Below are 26,045 nucleotides of genomic sequence, written 5' to 3'. Positions count from 1 at the left end.
CACTGTATTCTGATAGTTCTACAAGATGGGTTAGCTCAAAAATGCATCCCACGGAACTACATAAGCTGATGTAGTGAGTGGAGTTGTTCTGGACTTTCTGGTCGTAATTAACTAATAGGCTTGCAAGTTATCATGGTGGTTTCGGGGTACAAGTACCACATGACTGGTGTATATGAGGAACTTTGCTGTCTTGGTTCCTATGGCAGAGGACATGCAAAATTCTCATCTAAAAGTGATAGGAATCTGTTTAGATTTTACAATTAAACAGGAGGTATAGAGATGTTCCATGTGATTTAGAAATGGAATTTACGGGCGCCTGGGTGGCTCAGTTGGTTGGGCGACTGCCTTCAGCTCAGGTCATGATCCTGGAGTCCTGGGATCGAGTCCCGCATCGGGCTCCCTGCTCAGCAGGGAGTCTGCCTCTCTCTCTGACCCTCCCCCCTCTCATGCTCTCTATCTCATTCTCTCTCTCAAATAAATAAATAAAATCTTTAAAAAAAAAAAAAAAAAGAAAGAAATGGAATTTACTCTGTCGAAGTCCATTCCTATCTACCCAAACTCCTAAGGCTTAAGTCCTAGACTTGGAGGTAATACTGAGACCACATGGTTTGACACATGGCTGGCCTTCTGGGTATAGTTGAGGATGATGGTATATTAACAAAGGCTACCAGATATTCACCTGTCCTCAATACTTTTCTGTTTGGTGAAATGTAGTATCAGCAACATCTCAATGAGAATTAGCATCCCTTATACCAGCTTGAGAGATTCCAACCCATATCTAGCAGAGACATCTGGCAAAGACTTTGGGGAGGTAGAAATTGTCTAATGTGTGAACTGAAGAGAAGAAACTCTAAGGGGTTTCTGTTCATTTTGGAAGCAGGTAAGAGTCTCGCCTCCCCCAACTCCACAGCCACTACTCAGCCGTTCCTCTAGCTGGCTGGAGGTGGTTCTTTATTTTAGTTTCTATATAATTATTTCTGTGATTTCTCCGAGTTACCCAGGTGAGCAATTTTAATGTGGTGTCTGTTTGGGATTTTTGGTTCAGAGACTAAGATACAATAAGAGTCTGTGATGAATGCTGTACAGATGTGTGGGCATTGCCCATATATCTGTTCTTCCTTATCTTGCCACGCCCTTGTTCTCACATAAAATGAGGGAGAAAAAAGAGATTTGAAATTTTCAAAGAAAAATCTGCCTGGAGATTCGTTTTTTTCCACCCCGGAGTTGACTTTTCTTTTTTTTTTTTTTTCTGTAAACCAGAAGCTTTTCATAGGTGAGAGAGTGGCTGGAAAGGCACATGAGTGAACCTCTCTCAGTATGGCCAGGCACTGTTTGTGGAATGAAAGAAAGACACATACATGGAAGTGGGGATGGGGGAGCTTTGTCTCATCATGGAGAACGACAAAGAAAAACTAGGCAGCTTCCTACAGCCTGCTATCTTCCGCCATCAATTAAGTTCTATTCATTTCTGATCACACGTTCTTTCAAAAGAATGGATTCTTGAAATCCAATATCTCATAAATTATTTATCAGTGGGAATAAACAGTAACAAAAGTGAATAGAATGAAATGTGTTTTACTCTTCAAATTTCCCCATGAGTTAAAATAAGTTTGATCTTGACACCATGGTTATAGGACCAAAAGATGAAAGACCTTCCTGTATTTCTACAGAGTACAGTACAATCCACAGCCCATCAACACCCATTAAAGAGTCAGATTCTGATCGACTGCGTCGAGGTTCAGATGGGAAGTCACGTGGACGGGGCCGAAGAAACAATAATCCTTCACCTCCCCCAGATTCTGATCTTGAGGTATGTCATTGCCAATGTCCTGGTAAATAACAAGGTATCTTGGTAGTTAAATGGTGGTTCTATACACCTGCAGTGTAAACAGCCATCATCAAGATGCCCAAATGCTTTTGTTACTGCTTTCTTCTCTATATAGTAAGTAAAGCATTTTCTTTCTCTTTCCTATTTCTTATAGGTAAAAACAATTATTTCTGTTTTCTCTGCCATTTTAACTACATGTAAAGCATCTGGTTAGTTCTCTCTAATACAGTAAATTATATAATTTTGCTTGAACAAAATTCTCTTATACTGCTCTATATCATTGCCATTCTAATTAAGTGTCATACTAAAAATGCTTACTAAAATCCACTTTGAAAATTAAAGACACACATATATATTGAGAAAGGAAAACCTGGGATGTTCTGAACTGAAATGGTAGCCCTCTTATGAGGCCTGTTTTGGTGGAGTTCAAAAGCAGGAGGGATTAAATAAAACCTTGAAGGGTAGATTTCATAGCCTTGAATCCACTGCAATTAAGTTTCTGGGTTTTGCCCAATGAAATCTAATGGTGGAAAACATGATTATTTTGGCTGAAAAGATGGAAATTTCCTAGCAGAACCTATGTGTATGAATATATACTGGAATGAGTGGAAAGGGGAAGAAGACAAGTAGGCTTGGGAGGCCTTTGTGGTATCTCAAAGATGTTTTTGAAGTGAATTCCTTTAAATCCGATTCCAAATACCCCGAGTATGTCAAGAGCATGTGTGGTGTGTCTGCTTCAGTTGTTAACTATCTGCAATCTGAAGAAAACCAGGCAGGAGTCATACATAACCCATCAATGTGATAACAGTCCAAAGGTAACATCAGGTGAATAGACGATGTGAAGTTTTATGTTGTATGTACAGTTTTTAATACTTGGCTTGATAAAAATAAAACATAAGATTCTCTGTTTTAAAACTTCTTAATAAGCAGAGAGAAGAGGTAAGAAAAACAGAATGATTTTTAAAATGATTGGCCGCTCTCTGTCTCAAGAAGGTATAAACAATCTAGTTTTAGCTCGTTTTTTCAGAATAATGAACTGAGAATCTACTTCAGAAGTCAAAAGGATATATATTATTATTTCTTGCCCATGTTTGTATTGATGTCACTAATATTATCCTCTTAAACCTCACCTGAGGTTCTACTCTGGAGAAACGCTGGGGGATACTCTTTGGAACAGTTGTATTTTAAAAACATAGTAAATTCAGATTTTTCCTTTGTCTTCCATTTCAAGACTGCTTATTTATGTTGAAGTTAACTGAATAACAGGTTTCTCAACCAAGGGAAGGACATATTGATTCGGTTCTTCCTTTGTAGAGGGTGTTCATCTGGGACTTGGACGAGACAATCATCGTTTTCCATTCCTTGCTTACTGGGTCCTATGCCAACAGATATGGGAGGGTGAGTACCAAGAGACATCAGTTTTTAATTTCTTTAAAGTAAATATGTCTAGAAGTGAATTTTTTATCCAGATGGGAATGTGGTTTAACTTTAAATAATCTAAAGCATGAAAGGGAGAACAACTTAATTTATTGATATAGTCAAATATATATGTAAGGCAAAAACTTACAAATGAACAAGAGGAGGGTTTTTTTGGGGTCCTTAAAAATGAGATAAACTTTATGCAATTAAATTCATTCTTATTTCAGACCCTAATGAATAAAAGTGTTTGGATACTATTCTAGGATGAAATACTAAAATATATAGAGACATAGAATGATATTTGGTATTTTTCTTTGCACCATTCTTTTATTTTTTTTATTCACAACATATGCAGCAGAGCAAGTATTTTACATGTTACCATCTTCAGTGATTAGCAGTATTAGTATTTTATTTTCAAAACACCCGTTATGAGTGTCTTTATAAATCCCTTTGCTGTGAGGCTAAATTTATGTCAGTGGTATGTAAAATTGGGCCTCTGAATGGCAATTGGACAAATACTTCCATGTTTGAGTTGTTACGATATTTACCTTGGTGTGGTAGATAAAAAAGAATATTAGAGGCTACCTTCTATGAGTAGAAATTCAGCCTTATGTTCTGCTTTTGGGCTTCTCAAAAACTTTGGAAATTCTTTTTGATCTATTCTTTGGTGGTTTCATAAACATTTCGCACACAAAAGCTGTGTTATTTAAAGTGGCTATAGGTAATTTCTGAAGTTATCCTGTGAATATGGTATTTCTCATTTTTTTAATCTTTAAAGAAATCATATTACAAGTCTTAACATCTTGAAGCTATTGGTTCAGAGCCTTAGGAACTGAATTCTGTGTCTTGGTGACTCCAGGTGTTTATCACAATTAAATGTTCATTTATTCAAGTATTCATCTATAAAACTGGTGACTTGACTTGCCAAATTGTTTGAAGAATTCAGTTGTGTCAAATACACCTTGGTAAAGCCAGGAGAAGAAAGATCTAAGTTGTGTCTTGAATTAAATGTTAAAATTAATACCCACAAAATGTATGCTCTCATTATAGATTTTATCCAGGCACCCATTCTTTCAATAAATATATATTGAGTGTGTGCCATGTAGGTATAGTTTGGCAGTGAAAGTTGAGGAATTATCAGTTGAGCTTCACAATGCAGCTTTCCTTCTCATAACCCTGAAGTTACACCTAACCCCCCAAAAAAGGCTGGAAAAATGCACATTTGTAAGAGCAAGAATGTTCCAGAATATTCTACCCTTTGGATTTCTATTCAGAAATAAGATACTGTAAAACACAAAATCCCCCATCTTATTGTTAGATTTTCTATGAGAAGAAGACAATGAACAAAAGTACAGTGTGATTATTATTAAGAAAAAAAAATAATAAAGCCATAGAATCAATCATTCAAAGAAAGTCTCTACTCTGTGGCTAACACATAATAAGGATTCAATAAACATTAGCTGTGGCGTTTTTTGTATTCCTCCTTCTACGAATACTATTACTAGTATTTCCACAAAACTACTACTTAACAAACTAAGGATTAATAGCTGAAATATCAGTGTGTACTAAGTAGCAAGAATCCTGAAGATCTTCTTAACCATTTTAACGTTCCTACAACTAACTCCTCAGGAAGAAAGCATTGAAAAGAGCATTCACTTAGAACACCAGCATTTGAAAACCATCCAGAAAGTGTCGAGTCTTTGAAAGCTTTCTCACTAAGGACCAGATTGATGCAAAGAGAGTTGTCTTGATCAGGGCTCTGTTCACCACTGAAAGGGGCCAGCTTCGGGTGAGGTGGTGAGCATCCCATGACCTAATGACCTCATGTCAGTCCCTGGCCATAAATTATTGCTTTGCACATGGAATCCACACCTAACCTAGAAACCACTGGAAGCTTAGGGTTTTTCATTCAGATCCTCAACAATATCTAAACAAAACATTACAAGTACAAGTGTCAACCATTAGTATTTTGAGGCTTCATCAAATAGTATTTTGTTAGTTGGTTTAGTTTTCTCATACTAGAGCATGTGATAAAAAGTTTTATCTCCTATAATTTCTAAAATCAAATGTATATATTCTTCAGTATGGGTGATCTGAAATATTTAAATGTATGTTAACCATTCATTTATAAGTTGACAGGGGTTGAGGAGAAAGTAACCTCAGAAGGCATGATTGGGGAAGGTCTTCCTGAGCATGCATGACTTTGAACCTGAGGTCAGAATAAAAGAGGCTGGTTGATAATGACACCATCAGCGGAAAGAGAGTTCTAAGCAGAGGAAGCAATGAGCACGGAAGCAGGAAAAGGTTTGATGTTTGAGGGACACAGAGGCGAGTGTGGCTGAGCTCAGTGATGAAGATGCAGAGTCAAGATGTGGGCTGGAATGAGGGCAAGTACAAGCCAGGTCAAGAGGGTCAATCTCATTGCACATGCCATAGGAAGTCATTGGAGGACTTCAAAGGAGGACATGACAAGATCTGATTTCGATTTTTAGATTATTTTGGTTGTGTGTGGAGAACCAATGGTGGGGAAAGAGGGTTGGGGAACAGAAGGGAGGTATTAGGGTGACCCGATGTACTAGCAGTAGAGATGAGTAGAGAGAACTCACTGGATTCGGGATTCTATTGCAAATAGAGAAGTAGGAATTACAAAGGATTTGATTTGGCCTGGTGGGCAGTAATAGAGGGGAGGGAAAAAACCATTCCCAGCTGAGAAGCTAAGCAGCTGAGAGGCTTGTCGTGTGTTTGTTGAGATGAGGAAGACATCCACTTGGACCAGGCAACAATGTGGATGGAAGGTGAGCCTGAGACACATGGGAATAGACAGGCCTTCAGATGACAGATTTAGCATCAACAGTACACAGCTCAGAATCAGAAGGTCCTCAGACACTCTTAGTCTGATTGCATCCTAAATGTTTGTGACCACCTTCTTTGTGCTGAACACCTGTTGTCTCAATGCCATGAGGCATCCCTTCTGAAGACACACTGCTGAGGATGTTGAATTGTAGCCTGAAGCATGCAAGGAAGCTTGCTTAATGTTCTCTTTATTAGAGAACTTTAAAGTCAGGAAGAATTTGCTCTCAAATCTGATAATCATGCCTTGTAAAAATGTGTAGTTCAACAAGGCTTCTTCCAAACAATAATAATAGCCAAGCTGATCCGAACACCTTGCCTCCCTTTCATTCCTTCCACTAAAGGAGAGAAGTCTTAAAGCGGTTGAAGGGCAAGCCTTATTTCTCGGAGCATAGTTTTGGTGGTGTCCCTGAGCATTGTTAAGGGAACATGTGGTTGGGCCTTACTCTACAGGCATATAAAGAAATGAATGCCTGGACAATGTGATAGCTGTTCTGTCTCTATGGGAACCAGATACTTGAGAAGTAGCTTAGTCACAGTAGCTTAGGCAACTCAATGAGTAGGCCATTCAGTAAGGGGATACAGGATCTGGTTGATATAATGCAAAATTAGTGCACGTTACAGCAATATGTACAAAAAAGTTTGAGAATGTCCCACCTTCCATGTAATCCTAGCTGTGGGAAGCAGGCATGTTGGGCATTATAAGGAAGTGTTTTATAACAAAGGTGATGGGAACAAAAAGGGTGCTAGGTACATGACAGGTCTGGCTAGGGAAGAGAAAAGAAAGAACATATTAGCAGGAAAATGAAGTCCATGGGTGTGTTACCATAAATTAGGTGGTTGTTAATAATGTCTGTCCTCGCTTTTTCTGTTTAATGCATTTTGAAAAGTTGCTTTCAAACTAATCCGTATCCCCAAGTTTTCACTGAAGAAAACTAATCTTGATCTTTTTTCCATTGAATGCCCTCTTTAAATTAGACAATATAATCCTGTTGCTAATATCAGACCACATACCCCAAACTTATATTTCAAGTAAGTATTACGCTGATGTCCCAAGCCTGCTTCCCCTCTTGAGGGAGGACTCCCCAGGGTACCCATAGCCAATGGCTTCATTGTTTCAATACTTTATTTTTTATTGTTGCTTAACACCTGTGTCTCATGGATTTGGGCTAGAACAGGTCCTAAAGATATGGAGCCCTACTCCTCATTTTACACAAAAACTTAAACATGAACCCTTAAGACAGCGTAAAGCTTAGCATTTTTAACTCTAGGCCCTACTTATGAAGAATTTCTTATGTGCCCAATACTCATTTAATTCAGCATTAGTCCTCTTAAACTGCCCTTACCAAGCCCATTTTACAGATAAGGAAATTCAGGCTTGGAAGGGGTTATAGCCCAAATGTCTAGCATAAAATAAATACGAATTTTGTTTTAATGTAGTTGAACCTTGACTATCAAAAAAACACAAAACAACCGACAAAACAAAATCTTGAATCTGGGGCATAGTGGCCAGGGAGTAATATGTGTTCATATGTGGTTGGACGGGGCAAGAATGTGGATGGAAGGTGAGCCTGGGACACATGGGAATATGAGATCCACCTATGAGATCCACCTATGGCGAGATAGAAGGCATCAGATATGAATTCATATAGATCTAGACTCAAACCAAAGCTCTGACTTTCCAGTTCTTTGACCCTGGGTAGATTGTTTATTCGCACTGAGCTCCAGTATTCATCTATAAAACTGGTGACTTGACTTGCCAAATTGTTTGAAGAATTCAGTTGTGTCAAATACACCTTGGTAAAGCCAGGAGAAGAAAGATCTAAGTTGTGTCTTGAATTTAAAGGGCCCAGCACTATGTCTTATTAGCAACAGTAACCCAATAATGAAAACAGCATATGTCACTGATTGGTCTTGTATCTGCTGTCTAAACATTTGTTTTATAAGGCACCAGACTTCTAGAAGGATGAATTTAAATCAACTAAGCCTCCCTAGTGAGTGTATAGTGTAATCATTTAGGACATTGAGTAGAGAAAAAATTTACAGGAGTTGAGCAGACCAATTTCATTCGAACACTCCCATTAACCAGTAAAGGTTGCTGTTCTTACCCTGTTTCAGAGCGAAACATTAAGCTCCAAAATCGTTTGAGGGATGATCCTCTTCTGTGGTGGCTGGTCTAGATGCTGAATTCTTGGCCTGGCCCCAAAGTAGCGGTGTCCTCCTTGGATTGTAAAGGATCTGGTTACTTAAACAGAATAATCCCTCTTTAGGAAGCTCTGGACCAGAGGCTGGGAAATATTTATTAGCTGACCCTTTACCAAAAATGAAGGCTTTATGGGCCATGTGCCTTCATAACTGCTCGCCTCTGCCCTAGGAGTGCAGAAGCAGCCACAGACAATAGGCGAATGAATAAATGTATCTGTATTCCAATAAACCTTTACTTATAGTTCCTAAATCTGAATTCCATGTAATTTTCATACATCATGAAATATTTTTCTTCCACTGGATTTTTAAAAAATCAAGACAAAGGGTCTAGGCCAGGAATTGACAGACCATATTCCATAAGCCAAATCTGGTTTATGGCTTGTTTCTATAGGGCTTTCAAGCTAAGAATGTTACTTAAATTTTTAAAGGGTTATGAAAGAGGAGGAAGAAGATGTGTCAGAGACTTTATATGGACGGCAAATTCTCCAATCTTTATTGTCTGTCCCTTTAGAGAAAAAGTGGGCCTGCCTCTACTCTAGATCATGCTCTGAACTTTGTGGTGATTCATTTGGCTCCTGCCCTCGGGACATCAGGACAATTCAGTGACATGCACACTGTGGCCAACTAGATTGTAAACTCAGTGTGGGTATCGTGCGTCTGTCTGGGTGCCCAGCGAAGCACAAGACACCACGTGAATTTGTTAGGGTAGGTGCGGGGGCTGTAACCAATAGGCCCAATATGTCGTGACAATAGAAATTTATCTCTCTCTTAGTTGGTGGTCTCGAGTGGATCTTCCAGGTCGCTTGATTTAGGCAAGGTTTGGTAGTGCAGATCGTGGTGGTGCCATCTCACCATCTGGTTTCTGAGGCTTCTGTGATCACTGTCATCAGCTTTCTAGCCCACAGGGTGAAAAAGCAGGGGGAGCATGAACGGGAGGCTACACGGACTAGGCTTAGAAGGGGCACACACCTCTGCTTATTACATGGCCCAGTGCAAACGAGGCTGGGAAGCATATGTTGCCTAGCTGTGTGTCCGGGAAGAAACAGAGTTTTGGTGGACAGGTGGCAAGCAATCATGGCTCTCAGTGAAGAACTATCTGATAGATGAGTGAAATGCAAAGCACACTCTCCACAGCAGCAAACCAGTGCCTGAAGGCTACGCGACAGGTGTGTCGCGGAGTAATGAGTGGCCAGTTCAATCCCAGAGCACGATTTCCTGATTTTACTTTCTTCTTTGGATATCAATGCCGAGTTAGACCAAGATGATGAAATAATTCACGGTTCCAAGCAGAACTTTTAGATACCACGGAATGATGTAGAACCTAAACTCTCAAAGCAAACAAAAAGCTTTTTTTTACCTTTAGTTTTTTGTTTCAAAAAGACAGTGTTTTTGACTGCCAGAGGGCTGTCCAGCTGAAAGATCCTCCTCCATTCATTTCTTTGTCCTTAACTTGACGGTTGTTCTCTTTCCCTTTCACTGCTAGCCCTTTCCTCCTAACTGGCAGACGGTGAAATGTGTATTCCTACCACCTTATTGAATGTGGCCTTATTTTTCTGCAGACCTGTGAAAGGGAATGCAGTGAATGAGCGCAAATCACAGCTTTCTATGCACAACACTGGCCTGCCACCACCCACTTTGGACCTCCCTTGTTCTGCGGCCTCAGGAAAGCCCCCTTATATCTCTGAGTCTCGCTTGCTTCTGTCTTAATCTTCCCATCTATAAAATGAACGCAGTCACAGCACTGCTGGGAAAACAATGTACACCATCTAGAAAAATACTTCTAGGCATTCCATCAATAAGAGCTTTTGCTTACTTGGGGATTCCGAGAAGGGAGTGGGCAATCAGAGAGGCAGTATTTTGTTGTTGCAGGTAGCAGAGAGGGAGAGGTGGAAGCAGAGCATAACTGTTTAGGGAACAGATAGGCAAAATGGCTGGAGATCTATGAGATGTGTTTAGAGGACCAGACCGGCAGAAGACGAGTAGCAGAAAATTTATTGAAATGGTAATAAAAGTACCATACCTTTGTTGAGCTTGTATAGTTTACACGCCTATTTCACATTTATTATCCAACTGGTTTCTTCTTTTTTTCGGATGGGGAAACCGGGTCTCAGGAAAATTAAATGATTGGCTCCAGGAAGCACATCTATTAACTGACAACACCAGGAACATAATCTAGTCTCGTGATGGGTCCATTGCCCTCAAACGAGGGCTGCAGGGAACATTGAGTGTCGAGATTTTGTACTGTAGGTGTGGGGATGCCACGAACAAAATTAAATATTAAAATAATAAATATTAAAAAGGCACATGATGGAATTATACAGTTTGGAAGATTAGACTCCTAGCAGAATAGATCATCACAGTTCTCCTGGTAGGAAATAATCAAGGCTGAAGAAAATGGCTATAACACTAGGAAAGGGAGCCATAGGAGAGTGGTTACAGATGAAATCTGGATAGGTCTTTTTTGATTGGATTAGCTGTTCAGGCTTTCGTTGGCACTGTGTGTCGAGGCCAACCCCGGGTCTGCTCTGGTTTTATTCTTCTTCCTCCCACTTTGTACCACTTCTTGGCAGTTGTCCCATGTTTGGGATTCACTGGGCTTTCTCCACAATCAAAATTAATCTTTGGAATGGTGAAGCTCTTTTTCTTACTTTCCACGTGGGTATTATTTTCATGATGTTGAAAGGGAGTCTCTTAAGGAGAAAATTAAAGCAGTTGGGTGTCACATATCTAATCAGTAAAAATGACCTGATTAGCCCCACCACAAGCTTGGGTTTGGTTTTGTTTGGTTGTTTTTAATCGTTCAGTCAGTAGTTCAATTGTGGTTTATTTTTCACGTGTATACACTCTCTCATGGTAATCCAGATTATTCCTTAATTGGCATCAGAACTACACCGGGCTCCTAAAACGTGGCATTTTGTGCCGGCTGTTTAGTGATAGGAGCTCCTAAAATTGCAAGAAGTTAATATTCCATTGATGGTACTGATGACTTTACACAGGGGGAAGGAAAACGGTGGAGACTTTGGGTCGAACAGGTTGTATAGATCACTTACATAACACTTTCAGTGATATTTTTTAAAAGCAATAACATTCTTGCATAATTTTTTTTTCTTCTCTCAGATAAGGAAGCTAATTTTCCTAATCTTCTCTTTAATCCTTCCCTTGTGAGCAGCCAGCATGGGGCCGGGGGGGGGGGGGGGGGGGGGGGGGGGAATAGGCCCCTCCTGTACTCAGAGTGCCCATTCCTGTTTTTCTGCTTCTTTTCCCCCAAAACAAAAGATCCTGAATGAGATTTCATTTTAAATGACATCCAGGCCTTGTTTGTGGCTGCAAGGTTAGCATTCTAAATAAGGACTTGTTGAGGGGGTCCAAAACAGGTATTTTTGCCTGTTCATTTGGTTGATGCTGCCCAAAGATTTGTTGTCAGCGTGAGCATACTTTACAAGATTTTCACATTGACCAACAAATCCTCCTAAACCTGTCCACACTGTTAGCATCACACCTCACTGGGCCACTACAGCCGAGTAATTGCTTGCCAAGGGAGGCTTAGCTGCCCACATAGGATCAGTGCAGATATAATTTAGGAACCGTATCCTAAGTTCCACAAATTCAAAATCTAAGTACCATATCCTGAAGAACTAGTCATACTTTGGAAGTACTTGAACCATCATCTAGTAACCCTTTCTAGCCTAAGATTAATACTTTAACAGCATTTTTAAAAACATAATATATTCTATTTTTTGATCCAAAGAAGAATAGCAATTGCTAGGAGTTTGTGTAGATTTGATCTCATAGATGTAATAGGGCGCACATTCAAAAAGGAGAGATGCAAAAGACACCTAGCGTATATTTAAAATGTGCTTCTAAATTGAAAAGAGAATAGAAAAAATTTAAAAGTAATATATATATATATTTTTCACTTTCAGAAAAATAAATCCCCAACACTGTAGGTACTTTGTAGAACCCAATTACTAATTCAGAATACTGTAGCTATCTAAAATTGGAACAATATGGGTGCCTGGGTGGCTCAGTTGGTTAAGGGTCAGACTCTTGGTTTCAGCTCAGTTCGTGATCCTCAGGATCCTTAGATCAAGCCCTAGGAGCTCAGTGTGGAGTCAGCTGGAGATTCTCTCCTCCCCCCTCTTCCTCTCCCTCTGTTCCTCCCCCTCCCAAATAAATAAATAAATAAATAAAATCTAAAAAAAATAAAATTGGAACAATGACTTAGGTATTAAAATATTTCTTAAAGGTCTCAACTTAAAGAATTTAAATTGGATAAATATCTATTGCTTTTTGTGCTTGCTTGGTTTATTTTACCTTTTTTTTTTTTTTTTTTTTTTTTGCTTTTCAGTTTAGAAAAATAAGATAGTAAAAGAAAAGGAATAAAAAGGCAAATGTCCCAGGGTGTGTCAGTAGGAACCAGAGTTACATTTAAAATAGGAACAGTTTTGGGCGCCTGGCTGGCTTGGTCAGTAGAGCATGTGACTCTTGATCTCAGGGTCATGAGTCAAGCCCCGTATTGGGTGTAGAGCATACTTCAAAAAATTTTGTTTTAAATAGGAACAATTTTTTCTCTTAATGCTTTACTGGTATATCTAAGCAGGGGGGGTGGTTCATGTTTGACATTAAAAATAGATTAAATTGCCATTTGAAGCTAGGAAGTGAGAATTGAGGATGAGTGCATATGACCCTTCAAATATTTTTTGCAGCACTTACTTAAAAGATAGTTAAGATCAAGTGTCATGTACAGAGGCACCTGGGTGGCTCTGTCAGTTGAGCGTCCAAGTCTTGGTTTTGGCTCAGGTCATGGTCCTCAGAGCCATGAGATTAAACCCCACATCAGGTTCCATGCTCAGCAGGGAGTCTGCTTGAGATTCTCTCCCTCTCCCACTGCCCCTCCCCCTGTGCATGCACACATGCACTCTCTCTCAAATAAATCTTAAAAAAAAAAAAAGTACAGGGGCGCCTGGGTGGCTCAGTCGGTTAAGTGACTGCCTTCTGCTCAGGTCATGATCCTGGAGTCCCGGGATCGAGTCCCGCATCGGGCTCCCTGCTCGGCAGGGAGCCTGCTTCTCCCTCTGACCCTCCCCCCTCTCATGTGCTCTCTGTCTCTCTCATTCTCTCTGTCTCAAATAAATAAATAAAATCTTTAAAAAAAAAAAAAGTACAAATAATGGAATTAGCAATGCAGTTGCAACTATAATATTTCTCAACATAAATGGGCAACAAAATAATCTGAGAAGCACGAACTTCAACCTGGTCACGGGAAAAAAGCAAAAGTCATGTAAGAATTTACCTGTTGCCCCCCACCAGCAGGGACCTAGAGGAATTCGCCATGAGGTCCCTATTGGCTAAGGTACTCTGCTAATACCGTGTATTCTCCATGCTAGGACTGCCTCAAATTTAAGACTCTGTCAAAACAATTTGTCATAATAGAAGGCACTTAGTACCTTATCCTTCTGGCAGTAGTTTAGTTGTGAGTGAAAAAATTCAGAAAATTGTATTACCAAATGGCACCCTTCTCAAGTTGCACACACAAAACCTCCTATGTTATACAGGCTACAGTGCCCAAGGTACGCACCTGACTACCCACCCTTCTCCTGCCTGAGATGCTATTTGTTTCCTGGCCTGACACTAACAAGTCATTCAGAAAATCAGTCTTCCATAATTTATTAAGCAAATATATCCATAGTATATATTTGTATATATAACATATTGTCTATATATAGCGTATAGTATCTATAGCATATATTTGTAATATACACTTGTATAGTGTAGTAGAGCTGGCCACAATCCCCGCCTTCCCAGAGCTTATAAATGAGTCAAGGAGGCTACTGGGAGAGAAGGAGTAACTCTCCAACAGTAGTCTTTGACTGGGGCACAACTGTTCTGAAGGAATGCCACTAGAAATCCACAAAGGGTGATGGGGCGCCTGGGTGGCTCAGTCGGTTAAGCGTCTGCCTTTGGCTCAGGTCATGATCCCAGGGTCCTGGGATCGAGTCCCGCATCGGGCTCCCTGCTCTGTGGGGAGCCTGCTTCTCCCTCTCCTCCCAACTTGTGCTCTCTATCTCACTATCTCTGTCTCTCTCAAATAAAATCTAAAAAATAAAAAATAAAAAATAAAAGAAATCCACAAAGGGTGAAACCACAAACTCTCCAAAGGAATAACAATATTACAAAAGAAACAAGTCTCCTTGTGTTATTCGTGACAACCATTCTCCTCCAGTAGCTATCATGACTTAACTCGTAAGAAATAGCCAATAATAGGATGTCAGATGATAACGCTAGTATTGTGGATGAGAGAAAAAAAAAAAAAACAAATCAGGATCCACGGGAGCCTTACAACCAAAACCTAAATGCCGGAGGCCCTAAATGAGATGCTTCTAGGGTTACTGCTATTCTTAAATTACACTGGGAATTCTCCTTTGCAGCCGATCAGCGTTGCAATGTGATACGGCCATTCCTCAATGCATGAGACAGAAGTCCTGTGGCTTCGATTATAAATGTAGAAGTTCCCCTGGTTTTCTGGAAAAGAACATCCCCTGTGATAAAAATTAGTAGAGTTAATACAGGCAAAGCAGTGTCTGACATAGATTCTTGTGTACATCCTAAAGCTCACTTAAGCCTGGGTAAGGATTACCAAGCAAGGCCTAGTGCCTTCTTTTCAATAAACGGTGATATGCTGAGGAACTCTGCCAGGCTTTTGCAATTTTGACTTTTAAAAAATGTTTTTGACATTTTAAAAGTATGGTGTGAGTGTGCTTTAAGTTTTCAAAATAAATATCCATAGTTTCATCACCAAAAGACAACCAATCTTATCTTGGTGAGTATTTTTTCTATATTTAATTATAGTATACTATAGTATAATAAATACTATAGTATACTATATAAATAATAAATATAAATACTATAGTATAATAAATACTATAGCATAATAAATACTATAGTATAATAAATATACTACTATAGTAAATTATTTATTATACTAACTTCTAAACGTATACAAAAGTAGATGGGATAGTATAATGAAACTCGTTGTAACATCTCTAAATTAACAATTGTCAAATCCTAGTTAATCTTATTGTATCTGCAACCTCACCACATCCCTCCCTGCCCTGCTCTGTCCTATGATTATTTTTGAAAGCAGATCCCAGATATATCATTTAATTTGTATTTATTTCCATATGTATTTAAGACTCCATTAAAAGAGTTTTTTAGACTAGAAATAGTAGATGATACCCAGTACTTTAGCTATCTAGCAAATTAATAGTAATTTCTTTGTTATTATATGAATAATCAACAGTTACATTTCTCTAATTCTTATTAATTTTTATGTTAAGTTGTGATAAAGTACATATCATATAAACTCTACCTTCTTAGTCATTTTTAAAGCATTTTTTTAAGATTTATTTATTTATTTTAAAGAGAGACAGAGAGAGAGGGAGGGGGAGAGGGAGAGAATCTCAAGCAGACTCCCTGTTGCACACGGAGCCCAGTCCGGGGCTCAGTCTCACCACCCTGAGATCATGACCTGAGCCAAAACCAAGACTCGGACCCTTAACTGACTGAACCACCCAGGTACCCCCTTTGTCATTTTTAACTGTATAGTTCAGTAGTAGTAAATATGTTCACATTGTTATACAACCAGTCTCCCTAACTCTTTTCACCTTGCAAAACTGAAAGTCTTTACATTAAACAACTCCTCCTACTCTCCTGCCCCCAGCACCTGGCAACCACCATTCCGCTTTCTGCCTGTATGATTCTGACTACTCTAAATACCTCATACACATAAAACAGTACTCATCTTTTTGTGAATGATTTATTTCACTTAGCATAATGTCTTCAAGGTTCATTCATGTTGTACGCATGTGTCAAAATTTCCTTCCTTTTTAAGGCTGAATAGTAATATGCCCTCATATGGGTATATCACATTTTGGTTATCCATCCATCATTGGACACTTCTTGAGTTGCTTCTACATTTTAGCTATTGTGAATAAGGCTGCTGTGTGTATGATTGTACAGATACCTTTTTCTTTTTTTTTTTTTTGCTTTATTTTTTGTACACCTGAAACTAATATGTCAACTATACTTCAATTAAAGGTTTTAAAATGCAAATATCTTTGAGACCCTGCTTTCAATTATTTTGGGTTTATACCCAGAAGTAGAATTGCTGGATCACATAATAATTCTATGCCTAATTTTTTGAGAAACTACCATACTATTTTACATTTCAGCTGTACCATCTTGTGTTCTCATGAACAATGTACAAACATTCCATTTTCTCCATATGCTCATCAACACTTGTTATTTTCTGTCCCCTCCCCCTTTTTTTGATAGTAGCCATCCTAAGGAATGTGAAGTGGTATCTTATTGTAATTTTGATTTGTGTTTTCCTAATGATTAGTGATACTGAGCATCTTTTCTTTTGCTTGTTGACTATTTGTATGTCTTCTTTGAAGGAATATCTATTCAGGTCTTTTGCCCATTTTTTTTTAATCAAGTTGTTTTTTTGTTGTTGAGTTGTGGGAGTTCTTTATATATCCTGAATATTAACCTCTTATCAGATAATGAGTTGTAAATATTTTCTCCCACCGCATAGGTTGCCTTTTTACTCTGCTAATTGGGTTCTTTGATACACAGAAGTTTTCAGATATAGTCTAATTTATCTGTTTTTTCTGTTATTGCTTATGCTTTTGGTATAATATCAAGAAGTTACTGTCAAATCCAGTGTCACGAAGCTTTTCCTGCAAAAGTATTATACTTTCACTCTTAAATTTAGGTTTTTGATCCATTTTGAGTTAATTTTTCTATATGGCATAAGCTAAGAATCCAACTTTGTTCTTTTGTATTTGAACTGCTGGTGAAAATCATTTGACCATATGAATAAGAGTTTATTTCTGGACCCTGTTATATTCCATTGGTCTGTATCTCTGTCTTTATGTCAGTACCACACTGTTTTGATTACTGTGGCTTTGTAGTAAGTTTTGAAGCAAGGAAGTATGAGACCCAACTTTGTTCTTTTTCAAGATTGTTTTGGCTATTCAGAGTTCCTTGAGATTCCATATGAATTTTATGATAGATTTTTCTATTTCTGCAAGAAATGCCATTGAGAATTTGATGGGCATTTCATGAAATCTCTAAAACACTTTGGGTACTATTCACATCTTTATATTAAGTCTTCCCATTGAATGTCTTTCCATTTATTTGTGTCTTCTTTGATTTCAGCAACATTTTGGTAGTTTTCAGTGTACAAGCTTTTTGCCTACTTGGTTATATTTATTTCTGCTTTATTCCTTTGGTGCTATTGTAAATTGAATCATTTTCTTAATTTCTTTTCTGGATTGTTCATTGTTAGTATACAGAAATGAAACTGATTTTGTGTGTTGAGTTTAATATCCTGTAACTGTACTGAATTCATTTATTCTAACAGGTTCTTGTGTATGTGTGTAGAATCTTTAGAGTTTTCTACATATAAGATTGTGTCCTTTGCAAACAGATAATTTTACTTCTTCCTTTCCTATTTGGATGGTTTTTATTTCTTTTTTTTTTTTTTTTTACCTAACTGCATTGGCTAGGATTTCTAGTACTATATGAAGTGGAAGTGGCAAAAGTGGGGCATTCTTGTCTTGATCCTGATCATAGAGGAAAAGCATTCAGGCTTTCACCATTGACTATGCTGTTACCTATGAGCTCTCATATATGGCCTTTACTGTGTTGAGATACTTTTCTTCTATCTTCTCTTACTAGTTTGTAGAGTCTTTTCTCCAGTGGTTTTATAATTTTTAAGTTATTACCATATGTCTCTCAAGTGTCTTTTAATCTGTAGATTCTCTCGCTATCTTTTTTTTCCTTACCTTGTGTATTTTTGTTGAAGTAACTAGACCATTGGTCCTGTACACTTCCTGGGAGTCTGGATTTTGTTCATTACATCCCCATTGTGTCCCTTTGTCATGTATTTCTTGTCCCCTGTACTTCCTACAAATTAGGAGCTAGATCCAGAAGCTTAATGAGATTGAGCTTTGATTTTTTTTTTTTTTTTTTTTTTGGGTAGGAAGGTCAAGACTTCATAGATGGGTATATCCTTCTAGTAAGAGATGCATAATGTCTGGTTGCTGTCATTTTTAAAACTTCAGGATTCTGGTTAGACAGTCTCCTTTAGCAATCCGTTATAGAATGTTCTTACTTATCCTGTATATCCTTTCTTCTTGGGTCAAAGATAGTTGATTAGGAAGGAAGAAACTCAAGAGTTGTGGGGGTAGGGGCCGGTGGTTAAACCATAAGTTCATTAATTCAGCAAGTATATGCAGATCCACTGTCAGAAATAAAATGATCATTCTTGTTGCAAATACCTAGGCCTTTAACTATTTTTGGTGAGGCAAAGTTTTGAGGTGAATCTAAACCACTTCCTTAATTTTGAGATCATCTCAAATATCTCTTCTTGAATAGCTCTCCAGTATTACTGAAGATGCTTGATTAAGGCTTCCTGGTCACTCCTAGTGAACAGAGAGGTAATCTCAGTGGCTCATGCTGAGTAACCTGGCAGGTGCCACATTTCTTTCTTTCTTTTTTTTTTTTTTTTTAAAGATTTTATTTATTTATTATTTGAGAGAGAGAGAATGAAAGACAGAGAGCATGAGAGGGAGGAGGGTCAGAGGCAGAAGCAGACTCCCCGCTGAGCAGGGAGCCCGATGCAGGACTCGATCCCGGGACTCCAGGATCATGACCTGAGCCGAAGGCAGTCGCTTAACCAACTGAGCCACCCAGGCGCCCTAGGTGCCACATTTCTTTATTATTTTTTCAGTAGCATGGTGAATTTTAGTTTATCAAACACAGTTTCAAGCCAGTGAATGAATGTGATTAATCTATAGATGTGCTTGATGCTTGGCAGCTAATTTTAAAGGTAAATCCAATTGTCCTCCTTAAGGCTTGAGTTTAGCCTTAGGCATGTTCTCTGCAGGTGGTTTCCTTGCAAATATCAGTGTAAGAATAATATTTAACAGAGGTTTATATATAATGTGTGTACAATGTTATCTTGACTTGGAAGTAATTAACTATTTACATTAGGGAAAGAATGCCCACATCATGGACCTGAGGAATGGAATACATTTCCCAGGAGTCAGTCAGATGATTGATTCAATCAGAGTTGCTATTTGTGGAAGAACTGATACTAGAAGACCCTACTTTTCTTCCTTACTATGGTAGCTAATAATGATATATCATGTGATATTCTTAAAGTGCTTCCACAATTTATCCTTTAACCCTACCACAAACAAGAACTCTCTAAGATATTATCTTATTCCTGAAATGTTGGAGTACAGCAGCATGTTGTGAGCACTGAGCATTTTCAGGGACTATATACATTGAAGGCACTAAATTTGTAACGTATCTCAGTAATTACTGATTATTACCACGTATCACTATAGCCACTTGTTTTTAAACTTGCGCGGGGTCAAGATTTTGCCAAGATGTATTCCCCAAGCCATTTGTTAATTGGCTGTAAACAATGGATTTGGACTATGCTTACCTGCCTGTTCACGAAGTCTGACCTTTTAATGATTAATGGTATAGGCCAAGAGGTATTTGTGACTAACTCAAGATCACACTGCTTGGCTATGCAAGTAATGTGTGTATGGGTTGTTTTGTTTTGTTTTGTTTTTTAAGATCACCTGAAGTTTCAGTTTAATTGGTGCAGGGCCTTGATCCTATCTGAATGACACTACCTCCTACTCAGCTCCTAGATCTTCAGTGTATGAAACATCTTTTGCTGGTTTCCTAGTGTTGGGTCATGTCTCCTAGTGGTAAGAACCAGCTTTGTACCAAACAGCTTGGTTGCTATTTTTTTGTGAGAATAAAAGGCAGGCCCTCCTGGGAGTCGTAACACTGGGTGTTAAAAGTTTAGCTTCCATGCAAATCAGCTTCACTGATGACTATGCACTTAAAAACATGGTCATCTCAAAAATATTGGCATGGGGAATTTATGGTTACCCTTATCATTAAATAGCCTGAGCTTCACATCCAATTTGAATGTAGAATGTTAATGCACCTTTCTGTAGTGGAACATGGAGTCCCATGTCTGGATTGACCTAGGGCTTTTGGTATAGTAGTGATAAGAACGGTAGAAATAACACCATCACTACCAGTAGTAGTAGAACCAACAGCAGCTTCGGGCTTGCCAGGCACTATGTTCAGAATTTTAAATTACCAAATTTAACCTTTAACATACACTGGTTTTATTCCCATTTTATTGATGAAGGACCTGAGGCTCAGAGGTGAAGTAACTGAACTTGACCACCACACAGTTAGTCACTGACAAAGTTTAGAATCCCAGTCTAGACTCTGTGACTGCCAAGCTTGTGGTGTGACCAGCATGAGCGTGTGCATTTCTGATGCTCTTTTGCCCTTTCAGGCAAGAGTTTTTTGCCCGCAGGTCATGAACAAAATTATTTTAGAAGAAACTCCTTTAATTTCTGTGCCATGCAGTGAAAGAGTTGCCCTGAGAATGCCTTGTGTTAGACCTGGTTTAGTATTAGACTTTGTTCTGTCAAGAGGTGAGCTGGACAGCCACACCGTAAGCACTGTACAAGGAGTTTCATTACTAGTCATCCTAAGAGAACTCCTTGCCTGACACGTAGAAGCAAATGGAACAGACTTGCAGGAACAACAGTGTCTTCATCTGGTGGCTGAGTCTCAGTAACATCAAATTTCTAAATTGCTATGGATTGCATATTTAATGACCCTGATAATTTATCAAACGCTGTAGCTCATCTTTGAAAACAGGGTGACAAGAGGCCGTATCCTAGGCTTCTGATATCCTAATACCCACATGTATTTACAGACACTCTTTTCCTTTATTCAAAACACATTATAGGAGCGCCTGGGTAGCTCAGTCGTTAAGTGTCTGCCTTCGGCTCAGGTCATGATCCCAGGATCCTGGGATCTAGCCCTGCATCGGGCGCCCTGCTCTACGGGAAGCCTGCTTCTCCCTCTCCCACTCCCCCACTTGTGTTCCCTCTCTTGCTGTCTCTCTCTGTCAAATAAATAAATAAAATCTTTTAAAAAAAAACAGATTATAGATTTTCAACATGTGAATTCAGGACTAACAGACACAAATCTCTCTAGAGGCTGAATTTAATGGCATTTCAGCCCTTCTGTGTACTAATTTTATCTAGAATTTCTTTTTTCTCTTTCAAGCATTTTCATGACATGAACATCTAGTATAATAGCAGTGATCAAGCTGAAAAAAAAAAAAAAAAAAAGAAACAAAAAAATGACAATGGGCCAGGGATGCTGCTGGTGATTTCAGCATAGGGTGATAACAACTTGAGTTTCTGTGTCCCAGAAACAGGAGGAAAAGATCTTGAGGCAGTGAGATAATTAAAGATCACTTGATAAAGGATGAAAGCAAAACAGTTGTTTTAGGCCTGGGTCTGTCCTCAGCAGATTTCATTGTTATTTAATTTTTCAGCTAAATGCTGCTTTCTGTTCAGTAGACATAATTGTCTTTGACTTAACATGCAATGGCAGGGGGAGGGGGGGGCGGGGGGGGGGTAGCCTCACATTGCAACAAGTTCCTTCACTTTATTTCCATGACTTTAAGCATACATTTGCAATTTAATATCCTATCAAAATAATTTAGGAGCAGAGTTAAATTTCAGTTCTCTGTGTGTATGTGGGGTGTTGGATGCTGTTTGTTTTGCTTTGGTAAGGAACAGCTTGAGAAGAAGGTCTCCACTCATAGGATGTCCGGGGCATAAGAGCTATAATAAATTGACACTGTTTCTTGGTAAACCAAGAAAAAAGATAAAGTATCTGACTGTATTTTCTCTTTTTGAGCCTCTTCACTGTACTATGCAATTTTTACTAGGGAACTGAATTGCAGAACACATAAAAATATATTTTGCAGAATGTTGTAGTGCATACCACTACTGAATTTAAAAAATAAATAATTGCATGCTGATCTTATGCTAATCTTATCTACCACATAAGTAAGTAGATAAGTAAGGCTTTATAAGCAGCTGTTTTAAGAATGGGCTGCTTTTTCATCAGGTACCAATTAATCAGGCATTCCTAATATGTTTAATACTATATTATTTAGATAGAATCATTTTAGGACTCAAATTGTCTGGATTTTTGTTTTTCTTTTCCTAAGCTAGGTATCTAGGAATTTTTTTAACCAATACTGAATGCTAACAATTAACTAAAGATCAAATTTAATTTTTTTCATTGGAATTATTTTAAATACTCTATTTATTGCTTTTCATTCATTTATTATTCCCCCCAACTTTGGGAAAGCTCTGTGCCAGGCATATTGTGCTAGGTCCCAAGGATATAGAGATAAGGATGTAGGGATATGGCTCTGCCCTCCTTAGACAAGAGCACATGCAGCTATGGTACCCAGTGGAGCCAGGCTGGGAAAAGTCAGGGATGAGACTCTTAACTGATGAAGGGGTGATGACCTCACCATACTAATGTGGGTAACCAACAGAAACTGATTGTTTGCCCTAATTTTTTTTTAAGGGCCTTGGTGGGAATGTCTATCAGAGCTCCTCCTTTTATTTCTTTAATTTCAATTCAATTTAATTAACATATAGTGTATTATTAGTGTCAAGGGTAGAATTTAGTGATTCATCAGTTGCAAATAATACCCAGTGCTCATTACTTCCAGTGCCCTCCTTAATGCCCATCACCCAATTACACCGTCCCCCCACCCAGCCCCCTCTAGAAACCCTCAGTTTGTTCCTGTAGTTAAGAATCTCTTAGGTTTGCCTCCCTCTCTGTTTTCCTCTTATTTTTCCTTCCCTTCCCCTATGTTCATGTTTTGTTTCTTAAATTCCACATATGAGTGAAATCATATGGTATTTGTCTTTCTCTGACTGACTTATTTCACTTAGCATAATACACTGTAGCTCCATCCACATCATTGCAAATGGCAAGATTTCATTCTTTTTGATGGCTGAGTAATACTCCACTGTGTGTGTGTGTGTGTGTATACATATACCACATCTTCTTTATCCATTCATCTGTCAATGGACATCTGAAAGACCCCCGTCTTTCATATAAGGCCTCTGCCTAGTCATCTTTTGAAGAAAAGATTTCAATATAAAAAAAACAGTTTGAAAAACTATGAATTGCTCACATGTTAGTGAGGTAGGCAAGAGTCAGACACTTGTGGGCCTTTAGTACTTGTTGAAGTGTTTGGATGCTTTCTAAAAGAGATGGGAGAGTGACATTGTCATAGTGAGAGTCTGGGCATAGAGCCCAGGAAAGAAGACTATCACAGATATCCACAGAGGAGGCAATGGCTGGGGGCGGGGGGGTGGGGGGGGGTAGGTAGTGAATATAAGGAAGGCATAAATTCCAGATCCAAGTGGCAAGATGTCATGATTGATTTGATGTGGGGTAAAGAGAGGCTCTTTAAAATCATGCCAAGGTTTGGGGCTGGTAGGTTGCCATTCTCCTAAAGAAGGAAAACAGTAGGTTTCGAGAGGAACTATGATGAACCCAACTTGCAGCACCTTGAGTTTCAGATGCTGTATGGGACATCCAGCTAGAAATGACCCCCACGTAATTGATATGTGGGCCTACAGTTGAGATCTAAGATTTAATAGAAGGGAGTGGGGTGATGGTTGAAGCCATGAGTATATTGGGGTCTGTAAGGCAGACCCCAAAAGTGAGGAATGCATAAAACAGTCCCCGGGGCCCATATCATTTAAGGGATCGATGATGGGTACTCAGATTCTAGAAAGATACCTCAAAAAATATTGATGATGTTATAGGCACCAGATAGGAGAAATATCAAGAAGATATTGAACAACAGTGACAAGTGCCACAAAGGGTCAAGTTCAGAAAAAAATGGAAACATTTGGCAACAAGGTTTACTTAAATGACATGTTTCTTGGAAGTGGAGGCAAAGTTCTAAATAATTTTTCAGAAGTGATATAACAAAAAAATGGTTTTATAAAAGCAACCATTTTATAACTGCTACTCTGGAATTTGTTATTGCAAAGCACAAGAAAGTAAGATTAAGCCAAAGACGTGGTGATTTTAATGTCTCAGCTTTGGTCTAAAAACTGTGGGTTTTTTCTTCCTTTAAATATGCCAAAATAAGCCATCAAGCTATGACTAATTTATTAACTGTTCAATGTTAGCTTTTGTCACATTTGACTTGTATCAGACATATTTGAAAAATCTGAAAGTATTAAGAGATTTTTATAAAATAAATTTCACCTCAAAATGAGAACTCCAGTGTAAGCGAACCCATGAACACGGTTATCTGTTTGCTCTTCTGCTAGTTTCCTCTTAGGTAAACCACTTTGAGTGGGGCGGCCGTGCGCCCTGCCAGCCAGCCCTGTACCACGAGCAAATCACAGTACTGCTGCAACCCTGTTTCCCTGTCTCTAAAATCACAAGTGGGTGTACTCTAGAGCTCTTCTTTTCAAACTATAGATCTTGATACACTGGGGGGCCATGAAATGGAAAATTCTCAGAGTGCACTCCACACAGTGAGTAACGTCTTGTTTTCACAAATTTATATTTCAGCTCTTTTGGGGGGAGAGACAGACAGGGGAGTGAGGAAAGAGGGAGGGAGAGAGGAAGAAAGAAGGAGAGAGAGGGGCGCCTGGGTGGCTCAGTTGGTTAAGCGACTGCCTTCGGCTCAGGTCATGATCCTGGAGTCCCGGGATCGAGTCCCGCATCGGGCTCCCTGCTCAGCAGCGAGTCTGCTTCTCCCTCTGACCCTCCTCCCTCTCATGCTCTCTGTCTCTCATTCTCTCTGTCTCAAATAAATAAATAAAATCTTTAAAAAAAAAAAAAAAGGAGAGAGAATACTAGATCATCATGTAAAGTGTATTTTTGACCATGGATTGTGGTTTTAAAATGTTTGAGAAAACAAGGTTCTCAACTAGAGCCCCTTCCTATTCTAAAATTCTCTCATTCCAGTTCACTGTCAAACTGTTCTTTCAGTGTAGTAAATGGTTCATAACAATACTGTGGAGCAGCAGGTATAAAAACTGTTAAGGAAGGACAGCTAATAACAAAGGAGAAAAACATTAAAAGGTAAATAAGGCCAACATCTGTGTTGTATTTGACCACAAGACTGAACAAGCCTTTAAAATTTATTAGTATTCCGACTAGCAAGTCATTACTGTAATTTATGAAGTAAAGTAAAAGTATGCTATATATTAACAAACAATGGAGTAATTCTTTTGATGGTGGTATAAGGGAGCAACCTTATCAAGGAGAAATCATACTTTTTCAAAAGTAACAATACCATGGCACGTAAATTCCAGAATTGGCAATTAAATAAATGTGGTGAGTCTCTTCCACCTTGCCACATAAAAAGATTCATTGACATGGTTATGAGATAAGTCAGTGTATTTTTATTGGCCTGAGCTAGAGGGAGTAAACACCTTAGTCAGGTGTTTTGTTTTAGGAACAGCTGTTTGAACTTCTACTGGTTATTTCTGCTCTAGGGTATATTTGAGCATTTGCTTTTTCCAGCACTCTTTACTGATTTGGAATCCAAGTGAGTGAGCAATTTCCTATAAAACTAAGATTCAGTGACAGTTTCTCTTTACTTGTGAACTATTTTTAATTCTTCTACAACCTACAAAATTGCATGGATTTTAGGTGGTATTAAGCAGGAACAATTTAAAAAAATTATTTATTTATTTATTTATTTGACAGAGAGAGACAGCAATAGAGGGAACACAAACAGGGGGAGTGGGAGAGGGAGAAGCAGGCTCCC

At 38.7% G+C, this 26,045-nt stretch overlaps 1 protein-coding gene across 14 annotated transcripts in view; it reads left to right on the top strand.

The window, feature by feature from the left end:
* EYA1 (EYA transcriptional coactivator and phosphatase 1) overlaps positions 1-26,045 on the top strand; it is a 170,983-nt gene that overhangs the window by 92,114 nt on the left and 52,824 nt on the right. For all 14 annotated transcript variants that reach the window (XM_035011325.1, XM_035011330.1, XM_035011324.1 and 11 more), the window contains 2 exons: positions 1,671-1,810; positions 3,143-3,226. In XM_035011325.1, coding sequence (XP_034867216.1) covers positions 1,671-1,810; positions 3,143-3,226 — 224 coding nt within the window. The remainder of the gene's footprint in view (positions 1-1,670; positions 1,811-3,142; positions 3,227-26,045) is intronic.

Source organism: Mirounga leonina, unplaced genomic scaffold (genome assembly GCF_011800145.1).
Source record: "Mirounga leonina isolate KUSES-001 unplaced genomic scaffold, KU_Mleo_1.0 Mir_165, whole genome shotgun sequence".
NCBI classification, from domain to species: Eukaryota; Metazoa; Chordata; class Mammalia; order Carnivora; family Phocidae; genus Mirounga; species Mirounga leonina.
Note: the sequence above shows the minus strand (reverse complement) of the source record. Positions and strands in the feature narration are given on the sequence as shown.